The 13,068-nt window shown below is 45.9% G+C and overlaps 1 protein-coding gene across 3 annotated transcripts in view; it reads left to right on the forward strand.

Moving 5' to 3' along the window:
* LOC101733428 (deleted in malignant brain tumors 1 protein-like) overlaps positions 1 to 13,068 on the forward strand; it is a 96,704-nt gene that overhangs the window by 17,890 nt on the left and 65,746 nt on the right. For all 3 annotated transcript variants that reach the window (XM_031890909.1, XM_031890908.1, XM_031890910.1), the window contains exon 6: positions 250 to 573. In XM_031890909.1, coding sequence (XP_031746769.1) covers positions 250 to 573 — 324 coding nt within the window. The remainder of the gene's footprint in view (positions 1 to 249; positions 574 to 13,068) is intronic.

Here is a 13,068-nt window from a genome sequence, read left to right on the forward strand (position 1 = left end):
AACAAGCATAGTATCCAAGGTTATTGGGATTTTAAGATCTAATAAGTATGTATATATATATGCACTGGGTTTGTTTGGATGGGTTAAACTTGATGGACTTTGGTGTTTTTTCAAGTCAAATTAACTATGTAACTTTAGAGGTACTGTATCATTATTACTTTATTTTCTTTATCTATGCAAGATTTTACAATTGTCTTGTATTTTATTACTAGTAGTACAACCATTATTGTACTTTTGCATCCTTTACAGGTGAACCAGAGGAGATGAGACTTGCTGGTGGATCACATGACTGTGAAGGGAGAGTGGAGGTGAAGCATCGTGGAGAGTGGGGTACAGTGTGCAGCAAAGAGTGGAGCTGGTCTGTAGCTGCTGTTGTCTGTAGGCAAATGGGCTGTGATATTTCAGAACAAACAAGTGATAACGTCAGAGCAGATTTTGGGTTTGGATCAGGGAAGATTTGGCTAAGTTTGTTTGGGTGCTCAGGAGAAGAATCGGCACTCTGGAACTGTAACCGTGCCATGTGGGGACTCCATGAGTGTGATCATAGAAATTACGTTGGAGTGAGGTGTAAAGGTAAGGTACATATCAAAGTGATAACCCATGTAATAATCTTGCAATATTATGTAAGTAAAGTGTTTAAAATATTTCACTTGGAAAAAAATAAATATATATATATATATATATATATATATATATATATATATATATATATATAATAAAAGAATATATTACAAGGGAAAGAAAGAAAGATAATACCACATGGGCAACTAGATTATATGGTAGAAATTAGGCCATATACCACACTTTTACTAACAGGCTGGTGGCTGGTTGAATCAACTTGCTTTCATTTCAACTAAAAAGGGATAAGTATTCTTTACTAACTTTATCAAAACCATTGTGTTTTTTTACTGTTGGGTTTTATTTATTTTTTTCATAAGTAATTGTTGTTTTTGGAGCTAATTTACAAAGTTTGTGGGATCCATAGGCTTACAGCAGGTTACATTCCCTTGTAATTACCCTCAGCTTGAGGAGGGTGGGGTTTGATTAGTTCACCTTTACAGACTGCATAAATAGAACCACAGGCACTCCAGTGGAGCTTGCTCTGGTGGTAGGTGCTCTGTAAGTGATTGCTGTTTAAGTGGGACTCTGTAAGTGGAGTTATAAACTCAGGGAGTTAAACACTAAGGGAGTTAAAAACAAGGTAAAACAAGGTATTTACTACAAGTCCTTACACCTATTTTTGTTTAACTGTTCTTGTAACTGGGAGAATGAGTGGTAGCAACATTGAAGGTATGACACAGTGCACAGCCTGCCACATGTATGCAGTTGTGGAACAACAGTTCCAAAGTGCATACCTCTGTTGTGGATGTGAGCGAATTGCCACTTTAGAGGCTCGCGTTAGAGTCCTAGAGGAACACGTCGCAACACTGCGTTCAATCAACAATCTTGAGAGGGGTCTCTTGTTAACTGAACAAGAACTAGTGGGGTCAGATAGTAGGGGGGGAGGGGAGCAAGGAAAGGATGATAGGGCAGTAAGCTGGGTGACAGTTAGAAAATCTAGTGTGGGGAAAAGGAAAAGGGAGGCTGCTCCAGGGTTTGCGCATCCCAACAGATTTGCCAGATTGTGTGAAGAAGATGGGAGTGTGAACTCTGGATTGGCGGTTCTAGGTGAGGCTGATCTCTCTAACAGCCGGGAGACCAGTTTCACTAGTAGTGGTGGGGAGGAGAGCAGAGCTAGGCCTAAACAGATGGTGGTTATAGGGGATTCGATCATTAGGAAAGTGGACAGGGTAATCTGTCAAGCGGATCGCTTCAACCGGACAGTTTGCTGTCTTCCTGGTGCCAGGGTTCGGCATGTGGTTGATCGGGTTGACACATTATTGGGAGGGGCTGGGCATGACCCGGCTGTCTTGGTACATATCGGTACTAACGACAAAATGAACGGTAGGTGGGGGACTTTAAAGAGTGAGTTCAGGGATCTAGGCTCTAAGATTAGGCAAAGGTCCTCCAATGTCATTTTTTCGGAAATTTTGCCGGTGCCACGTGCAAGTTTAGGGAGACAGCGGGAGCTTAGGGAGCTAAATGCGTGGCTAAAGTCTTGGTGTAGGAAGGAAGGGTTTGGGTTCCTAGAGCACTGGGCTGACTTTTCCTTGGGGTACAATCTATACAGCCCTGACGGATTGCACCTCAATGGAAGGGGGTCTGCTGTGCTAGGGGAGAGAATGGTTAAGAGGTTGGAGGAGTGTTTAAACTAGACAAGGGGGGGGTGGGTGAGCTAGAATTCCATGGGAAAATTAGTGTAGACGGGGTAGGGGGACTAGCAAAGGGTTGTGGGGGAGGAGTGAGGGGGGCATATAGTTTATCAGATAAGGAGCTTCCGTTACAAGGAAAGCAGTCTCAAAATTGCCTTAGCTCTAATTCTCCCTTAGCTAATGTAAACATCAGAGGGAGAAGTAATAATCTCCGCTGCATGCTGGCTAATGCGCGTAGCTTGTCGGGTAAATTAGGGGAGCTGCAAGCTATTGCATGTATTGAAAATTATGATTTAATAGGTATCACTGAGACCTGGTGGGATGATAAATGCGACTGGGCTGTGAATTTAAATGGTTATACACTTTTTAGGAGGGACAGAGAGATTAAAAAGGGTGGAGGGGTTTGTCTTTACGTAAAGTCAGACTTAAAGCCATGTAATAAAGACATTACCAATGAAAACGTCGAATCTCTTTGGGTAGAAATTTCAGTAGGGCTGAAGGTCACAAAGAAAATGATCATTGGTGTATGTTATAAACCACCCCGTATAGATGAGGGGGATGAGGCCCAGCTATTGTTGCAAATGGAGGAGGCTTCAAAACTGGGTCAAGTTGTTGTTATGGGGGACTTTAATTATCCGGACATTGACTGGAGTAATGGGGTGGCTAAGTCAGAAAGAGCTAGTAGGTTTGTAAATATGCTAAATGACAACTTTTTATTTCAGGCAGTTCAAGAACCCACTAGGAATGACGCTATTTTGGACCTGGTGATTTCTAATAATAATGAACTTATCTCTAACATTTGTGTGGGTGAGCATTTGGGGAACAGTGATCACAACATGGTCTCCTTTGAGATAATGCTGCAGAGACAGCTCTATAAGGGAGTAACTAAAACACTCAATTTTAGACGTGCAGACTTTGCCAGTATAAGGGCATCTCTGCAATGTGTCAACTGGGAAAGGCTTTTCATGGGGTTAGACACAGAAGGAAAATGGAACATCTTTAAAACATTGCTTTGTAGGTATACACAACAGTATATCCCCCTAGTAAGCAAGGAGAGGCATCGCAAAGCGAAACCTTTATGGCTGAATAAAAGTGTTATTGTCGAGGTTGGTAAGAAAAAACGTGCTTTTAGGGCATTCAAGTTAGCTGGGACAGCAGAAACTTTCATCAGGTACAAGGAAGCAAATAAAGCATGCAAAAAAGCTATCAGGCAAGCTAAAATAGAGATGGAAAGGGATATTGCAGCTAGGAGTAAAAAGAATCCAAAATTATTTTTTAATTATGTGAATAGTAAAAAAATGAAGCAAGAAGGGGTGGGAACTTTATTATCACGGGGGGGTACGTTGGTTGATGAAAACGGGGAAAAAGCTGAAATTTTGAACTCTTATTTTTCATCTGTCTATACATCTGAGGAGCCAGATAATGAAGGCTTCCCTTGTAATATGCCCAGTTCTAGTAATTTAGCTACTGACGCATGGGTCACTCGGGAGGAAATTCAAAAGAGACTTGAACATGTAAAGGTAAACAAAGGTCCAGGGCCGGATGGGATTCATCCCAGGGTATTAAATGAGCTGAGCGCTGTGATTGCCAAACCTCTTCACTTAATTTTTCAGGATTCATTGAGGTCTGGCATGGTGCCAAGAGACTGGCGGATTGCTAATGTGGTGCCGTTATTTAAAAAGGGATCCCGTTCTCAGCCTGAAAACTATAGGCCTGTTAGTCTGACATCAGTAGTAGGAAAACTTTTGGAAGGGGTAATAAGGGATAGGGTACTTGAATACATTGCAGTTCACAATACTATTAGTTTGTGCCAGCATGGTTTTATGCGTAACAGATCTTGCCAGACTAATTTAGTTGCCTTTTATGAGGAGGTGAGTAGGAACCTTGATGCTGGAATGGCAGTTGATGTCATCTACTTGGACTTTGCTAAAGCGTTTGATACAGTACCTCACAGAAGGTTAATGATCAAATTAAGGAATATTGGCCTAGAACATAATATTTGTAATTGGATAGAGAACTGGCTGAAGGATAGAGTACAAAGAGTGGTTGTAAATGGAACATTTTCTAATTGGACCAGTGTGGTTAGTGGAGTACCGCAGGGGTCAGTCCTTGGGCCTTTGCTGTTTAACTTGTTTATTAATGACCTGGAGGTGGGCATAGACAGTATTGTTTCTATTTTTGCTGATGACACTAAATTGTGCAAAACTATAAGTTCCATGCAGGATGTTGCCGCTTTGCAGAGCGATTTGACAAAATTAGATAACTGGGCAGCAAACTGGAAAATGAGGTTCAATGTTGATAAGTGCAAAGTTATGCACTTTGGTAGAAATAATATAAACGCAAACTATCTACTGAATGGTAGTGTGTTGGGGGTATCCTTAATGGAGAAGGATCTAGGGGTTTTTGTTGATAACAAGTTGTCTAATGCCAGGCAGTGTCATTCTGTGGCTACTAAAGCAAATAAAGTGCTGTCTTGTATAAAAAAGGGCATTGACTCAAGGGATGAGAACATAATTTTGCCCCTTTATAGGTCCCTGGTAAGGCCTCACCTTGAGTATGCAGTGCAGTTTTGGGCTCCAGTCCTTAAAAAGGATATTAATGAGCTGGAGAGAGTGCAGAGACGTGCAACTAAACTGGTTAAGGGGATGGAAGATTTAAACTATGAGGGGAGACTGTCGAGGTTGGGGTTGTTTTCTCTGGAAAAGAGGCGCTTGCGAGGGGACATGATTACTCTGTACAAGTACATTAGAGGGGATTATAGGCAGTTGGGGGATGTTCTTTTTTCCCATAAAAACAATCAACGCACCAGAGGCCCCCCCTTTAGATTAGAGGAAAGGAGCTTCCATTTGAAGCAGCGTAGGTGGTTTTTCACGGTGAGGGCAGTGAGGTTATGGAATGCCCTTCCTAGTGATGTGGTAATGGCAGATTCTGTTAATGCCTTTAAGAGGGGCCTGGATGAGTTCTTGAACAATCAGAATATCCAAGGCTATTGTGATACTAATATCTACAGTTAGTACTAGTGGTTGTATATATAGTTTATGTATGTGAGTGTATAGATTGGTAGGTGTGGGTTAGGTGTGCTGGGTTTACTTGGATGGGTTGAACTTGATGGACACAGGTCTTTTTTCAACCCTATGTAACTATGTAACTATGTAACTATGTAACTATGTAACTAAGCCACTTTTATATATGTATCCCCCAACACATTGGTGTGGATATCTCCATCAGCCAAAGCTCTATGCTGGGGTGGACACAAGTTTGTTGAGACCCTTCCACAAATGAAGTGCTGGGCCAAGGCAGAATGGAGGCCAAGGGCAACCCCCCCCGGCTGATGAGCGAGGGGTAGCATCAAGTGACAAGATCAACAGACCTTCACTTACCAAATGCCAGCATCTGACAATTCTCAAGGACCCTGAACTTGGGGTTGGCAGACAGGAGGCCCCTACTGTTGCACCCTAGGCACATGCCTCTTCTGCCGACCCTTAGTTCCGGCCTTGTACAAATGCAATCCAGAGAAATTAAGATAACAAATCATTGACTGTTGCATGAATAGTTTATAAAAGGGTGTTGTGGGCAAAAACATTCTTTTTTTGTAACTTACAATTTTTATTGAAAAGTTTAAGGGGTACAGAAAAGAAGGGGGGGGTTAGCAATTTCACTTATACAGATGAACAAATCACAATAAAGCATTTTATACCATTGGTTATATCTTTGTGCCATTTCTTTCTTTTTTTTTTGTAATTTACAGTTTTTATTAGGAAGTTTGGGGGGTACAGAAAGGAAGAAAGGAGGGGGTTAGCAATTTCACATCCACAGGTGGACAGGGCATAATAGAACATATTGTATCCTTGATTATACAGTTGTCGTCCATTACAGTCATGCATTGGGGTGAAGGGAGAAGGAGAGAGAGGACACTGAATGGGAAATGTATGGGTGAAAAGAGGGGAGGTACTCCAGTTTAAGTTTGTGTTGGCTGTGCAAGTAGGTCCCAGGGTGACCATATTTTTACCCACAGTGGGGTTCTATTATGTAGCCGGGCTAGATTGTATTCAAATTGTTTGTTGTAGTTGATTTTTTGTTTTACTTCTGAGAGTGAGGGGATAGCGGTTGTCTTCCATTTGGCTGCAATGGAAGTGCGAGCCACCGAGAGTATCTGGTTGACTAGCTTCTGTGTATGTTTTGTTAGTTGTTTGTATGGCTTTCCCAGAAGTAAGGTGGTAATGTCCTTTTCCAGAGGTGCATGCGTGATCTGGCGTAGTAATACCAGAACTTTGTCCCAGTATGGTTGTATCAAGGGACAGTGCCAGAAGATGTGAGGTAAGTCTCCAGGTTGCCCGCATTCCCTCCAGCAATTTTGTGTTGATTCCGGGAATAATGCATGGAGTTTGGCTGGCGTATGATACCAAAACATGACTATTTTATAAATGTTTTCTTGTTGCTTTACACATGTAATGCCTCGTTTCATGTTGTCCCATATGGATTCCCATTCAGTTTCCTCAAGTTCTCTGCCTATGCAAGTCTCCCATTTGTGCATATATTTGTGTTTATAGTTCTCCTCTGTGAAGGGATTGACTAACATTTTGTAAATAGCGGAGATCAGGCCTCTTTGGGGGAGGCCATGGGCTGCCAAGCGTTCAAAAGGTAGAAGGGGGTCCCTTCTACTGATTGACAGCGTAGGCTTAAAGAAATGTTTTAGCTGTAGGTACTCATACCAGGCTAGAGTTAGGCCGGGGGCTTTGTCGTTCAGGGTCTCTCGTGAGAGAAACCCGCCTCTCAGGTGGTCTGTCATGTCTCTTAGGGCAAAAAAAGGGGTATCCATCCATCTCTGTAGGTATTGCAAGGGTAGTGCTGGTTGAAACCTTGGGTTTCCCAAGTGGGAGAGTAATGCGGATGCAGGTGATGCCAATTTAAATTTGAATCTAAGTTTCCACCAGAGTTTTAAGGTGTGCTCTGTAGATTTGAGCATTGCTATCTTTGGTTTATCTTTCTCTAAGGTGGACCATATCCAGGCGTTAGGGTGATAGGGTTTAAACTGGCTTGTTTCAATGTTAGCCCATACAATATTTGAGGACCACCTTGACCATGCCAGTATCTGGCGAATGTGGGCTGCTCTGTAGTACTGCTGGAGGTCTGGGACGCCCAGGCCGCCTAACTTAGTTGGGGAGGTAAGTGTCCTTTTATTTATTCTATGCCTCTTTTTCCCCCAGATGAAGTTATGGAGCATAGATTGAGTGGTTTTAAAAGTCGTGGGGGGGACACGGACAGGTAACGTTTCAAAAAGATAAAGGAATTTTGGGAGAATAGACATTTTTATTGAGGCTATCTTGCCAAACCAGGATATTGGGTATTCTGCCCATTTTTGGAGCTTGGACTTGACCTCATGTAGTAAGGGGAGAAAGTTTTGGCTGTAAAGAGTTTCGTATCTAGGGGTAATGCGTGTTCCCAGATATGATATATATTCTTTCTCGGTCGTCCCTTGGCAGCACAGGTACAATGGGTTAATGCGCTCTTCCCTTTAGGAGGCAGGATAGTAAAAGAAAAAACAGCTAGGTCCTGTACTCCCTGCTCCTCCTCCCTCTTCCCCGCGTTAACCCCTCCTCCAACAGTTTTTTGCTATCCTGCTTCCTGGAGGCAGGAAGCCTGGGAGCTCTGCTCCCTTTATTTCTTTATTTCTTTATTTCTTTATTATTTCTTTATTCTCTTTCTTTATTCCTTTATGGTTTATCTTACACTTATAACTTATTACTTTCAGGTTTATCCATTACAGGAGTAACACATGGACTACAGATGACAGGGCATGCTACTGCGCTGCCAAAAATCTGTCAGGGGCAATAGAAAAGGGCATGCTGAAGCGCTGCCTATATCCCCTTTTACACGGCACACAGAGGAGCACACTCCTGCACCGCTAAAGCTCTGACAGGGGGAATGGAAACGGCATGCTGCAGCGCTGCCTCCAACCCCTACACAGAAAAAGGCTGGTCCCACAGGCAGGCGACAGCGCTACCTGGACCCACTAGAAGCCGCGGGCTTAAGACGGCAAGCCAAGCGCTGCCATAAGAGCCGCCTCAGCACCGCCATAAGACCCGCTCTAAGCGGTCCCTCTCGGCGGCATACTCCAACTTTTTTCAAAAGTGGCGCCATTTCTCTTTCGCGCGTAGACGCGCCAACCCGAACTTCCGGGACCAACGCAGCGCGCACTTCCGCAAACGCTCGCTAGCAGGGAACGAGCAGCGCAAACTATTCTGCTCCCACAAGAAATTCTTATAAGCGGGAGAACATAAGAATAAGGCGTTTTCAAACATTAAACGCCACAGGTACGGTGGGCACAGCTCCCTCCCTGTTTTTTCCCATATATATATATATATCTGGTCTATACTTTCTGTCTACCCTAGCTATCTATTGAGCACTAAGCAGCCTAACATGGCTTCTGAGGCAGGCAACTCCCCTAAACCAGACAAAGCAGACCCACCAAGGCTTGCAGATCTATCTCTGGGCGCAGGCAAGAGGCAAAGCAAACGCACTAAGCCCAGAGAACAAGCTCAGGAGAGCAAAAAGAGTAGACTTTCTCCTCAACTTACTGAAAACCCAGCTGAGATACCAGATTGGTTTAAGCCCTTCCAAACCACCTTGTTAGGTATTTCCTCTTCCCTAGAGAAGATTTCTACCATGCAACTACCACAACAAGGTACTTCCGCAGACAAATCTGTCACACAGGACACAGCAATCAATACTGCAACCAATTTGGCACAACCAGAAATAGAGGGCTATTCCTCAGAGGAGGACAACCCAGACCTTAGTGACACTGACAGCTTAGACCCAGTGACACACTCTGCCGACTCATCCCGCAGATCCCAATCAGAGGCCGTTAACGTCTTACTCACGGACATGTTCCAAACACTAGGCATACACGAGGAAGTTAAAGAACAAAAGACCTTGGATAAGCTCTTTGGCTCTACTCACAAACATCAAAAACATTTCCCAGTACACGACACGGTACAAGAGCTCATCAAAAAAGAATGGAAGACCCCAGATCGCCGCCTAGCTAAGGATAAAAGATTGGATACCCTATATCCCTTTGACCAGCAACACAAGGACCTCTGGGATAATATCCCTAAGGTGGATGCCCCAGTAGCTAGGTTAGCTAAGCGCACTACCATCCCACTGGAGGACGGGACATCTTTCAGAGACCCCATGGACAGGAAAGCCGAGAGCTTACTCAAAAACATTTTTTCCTCAGCCAATACAACCTTTAAACCTACCGTGGCAGCAGCATGCGTGTCACGCACTGCAGTGGTGTGGCTCGAAGAAGCCCTATCAGCAGTAACAGATGAATCCTTCGACATGCATGGCCAGCTATCCAAGATCCTCAATGCAGTGCATTTCCTTTGCGATTCATCCATGGACATCCTCCAGCTTCTAGCCAAGACGTCGGCTATGTCAATTGGAGCCAGGCGGGCCCTCTGGATGAAAACTTGGAGTGCAGACCCCGCCTCAAAGAAGAATCTAGTGGCCCTTCCTTTTACGGGAGCTTCACTCTTTGGCCCAGAGTTGGACTCCATCATCAATAAGATCACTGGGGGGAAAAGCAATTTTCTCCCACAAGATAAGAGAGCTCGCCCTGGCAGCTCACAACCTAAACGGTCCTTTCGTCCCACCAACTATCCCAGACGCTCCTATCAAGGCGCGAGGCCACAAAACACATACTCAGGCCACACGAAAGGCTACCGGCCCAATAAGAAGCCAGCTTGGAATACACAGAGACGACCCTTCAAGGGCCCCTCAGACAAACCCCAAGAGTCATGAAGGACAAGCCACCCCCGAGAGTTCGGAGGCGGTAGGGGGGCGCCTCTTACTCTTCAGGGAGGCATGGCTTTCCACAACGACAGACAGATGGGTTCATCAGCTTGTCTCGTCGGGCTATACGATACAATTCTACCATCAACCACCAGACAAATTTCTCGAGTCAAACATCCCCCCCACACCTCAGAAGAGACTCGCCCTCAAGCAAGCCATAAACGCTATGCTGATCTCCAAAGCAATTATACCCGTACCAACACCAGAAAGGTCAACAGGCTTCTACTCGAACTTTTTCTAGTTCCAAAAAAAGACGGGACATTCCGACCCGTGCTCGATCTGAAGGCCCTGAACAGATACCTCCGCGTGCCATCATTCAAAATGGAATCCCTCCGGTCAGTGATAGCCAGCGTCCAACAGGGAGATTTTTTCACGGCAATCGATCTCAGGGACGCCTACCTTCACATTCCCATCCACCGGCACCATCAAAAGTACCTAAGATTCGCATTCACCGGAAGACATTACCAATTCCAAGCACTCCCCTTCGGCCTGGCCACGGCGCCTCGCGTCTTCACGAAGGTAATGGCGGCACTAGTAGCCTACATGCGACAACAAAGTCTTTACATACTCCCTTACCTGGACGATCTCCTACTAAGGGCTCCGTCACACTCCCAAGCACTCGAAGGGACCAACAAATGCGTAAGCATCCTAGAATCTCACGGATGGCAGATACACCACAAAAAGAGCACGCTTCTCCCCACACAGTCGATCATATTCCTAGGCGTCCGCTTCGACGCTACCCTACACAAGGTGTTTCTCACTCCAGAAAAGCAGAAGACCCTATCGGGAGCAGCACAACAAGCCAAAGACTCCCCGGTACTGACCGCAAGAGCGTGCATGCGCCTCCTAGGCCTAATGACGGCCTCCATAGAAGTAGTACCATTCGCTCAGTTTCATATGCGGCCACTACAACTAGAGTTCCTCAAACAGTGGTCCAGGCGACATCACGACCTAAGAAGCCCAATATTCCTGCCCCAAGCCACAAGGCTCTCACTACAGTGGTGGCTACAACAAGACAAACTACTCACCGGCAGGACTTGCTCCTTCACCAACTGGGCCGTAATAACAACAGACGCCAGCTTATTAGGCTGGGGCGGAGTATTCGGCCACAGAACCATACAGGGGAAATGGTCCACACAGGAAGGAAAACTCCACATCAACCTGCTGGAACTTCGGGCGGTTTACCTATCCGTCACCCACTGGACACACCTTCTGCAAGGACGTCCAGTCAAAATCCAATCAGACAATGCCACTACGGTGGCATACATAAACCACCAAGGGGGCACAAGAAGTCGCAACTCATGGAAGGAAGTATACCGGCTACTTCAATGGGCAGAGACCAATCACTGCCGACTAATGGCAGTCTACATCCCAGGCCACCTCAACTGGGAGGCAGATTTCCTCAGCCGCAACTTCATAGACCACGGGGAATGGTCTCTTCACAAGACCGTGTTCCAACAGATCACACGGCGCTGGGGGATGCCACAGGTGGACCTCATGGCTTCCCGTTTCAATCACCAGGTCCCCCGTTATTGCACCAGGTACCGGGACCCACAAGCATTCGCGATAGACGCAATGACCACCCCATGGAACTTCAGCCTGGTTTACATATTTCCACCCATACCCATGATCCATCCAGTACTCCGCAGACTGCTACAATTTCAGACGACGGCCATAGTTCTCACTCCATTTTGGCCGCGAAGGGCATGGTTTTCCGACCTCCAAGCGTTGGCAATAGCACCACCATGGAGGCTTCCCCCGAGACCAGACCTCCTACACCAAGGCGAGTTCCACCACCCTGGTCTGGAAAACCTAGCACTCACGGCGTGGCTATTGAGGCCGCCATCTGGACTCGAAAGGGCTTCTCCACCGAGGTAACATCCACGCTCATGAAAGCCCGTAAGCCCGTGACGAAAGCTTCCTACCATCGGATCTGGAAGACATTCCTCTCCAAATGCTCAGACGCCCAGCGCAACTCCTCTGAATGCCACATTCCCACATTGCTGGACTTTCTCCAGAACGGCCTCAGCAAAGGCCTAGGGGTTAACTCACTAAAGGTACAGGTATCCGCCCTCTCGACACTGTTCCAACACCAACTGGCAATGCATCCGGACGTCAGGACATTCCTGCAAGCCGCAACACGCATAAAACCACCATACAAGGATCCACTCCCACCTTGGGACTTGAACCTAGTTCTCCGAGCTCTGCAGAACCCCCCATTCGAACCACTAGCTACAATTGATTTAAAGCTCTTAACCTGGAAGGTAGTTTTCTTGATGGCAATCTCTTCAGCCCGAAGAGTCTCCGAATTAGGGGCCTTATCCCATAAGCCGCCATACTGCATCTTCCATCAGGACAAAGTGGTACTACGTACTCTCCCCTCATTCCTTCCTAAAGTCACCTCAGCCTTCCATCTCAATCAGGAGATCGTCCTTCCCTCGCTCTGCCCCAAGCCATCGTCCCCACAAGAACGACTTCTCCACAACCTGGATGTGGTTAGAGCGCTAAAGTTCTACATTCATAGGACAAGAGATATCCGTGCTTCAGACTCACTCCTGGTCCTGTACGGCCCCCATCGCAAGGGCGCCAGAGCCTCTAAAGCGTCCATCGCTCGCTGGATTAAAAGTCTGATCACCATAACCTACAGTAACAAGGGGATGCCGACCCCGTTAAAGACATCGGCACACACCACCAGAGCCCTCAGCACCTCATGGGCAAGGGCCAACACGGCATCGGCCGAGCAGATATGCAAGGCAGCCACGTGGTCATCAATACATACTTTCACGAAGTTTTACAAGTTCAATGTTTTTTCCTCCGCAGAAGCCACCTTTGGCCGAAAAGTTCTTCAGTCAGCAGTGCAGTAACTGCCACTTGTTCACAGTTGCCATGTTAGAGCACCTATTATTTCTCTCAGTTACCAAGGTTGTCTAGGTTCTATTCCTTACTACCTGCTGCTCTTTAC

Source organism: Xenopus tropicalis, chromosome 8 (assembly GCF_000004195.4).
Source record: "Xenopus tropicalis strain Nigerian chromosome 8, UCB_Xtro_10.0, whole genome shotgun sequence".
Classification (NCBI taxonomy): Eukaryota; Metazoa; Chordata; class Amphibia; order Anura; family Pipidae; genus Xenopus; species Xenopus tropicalis.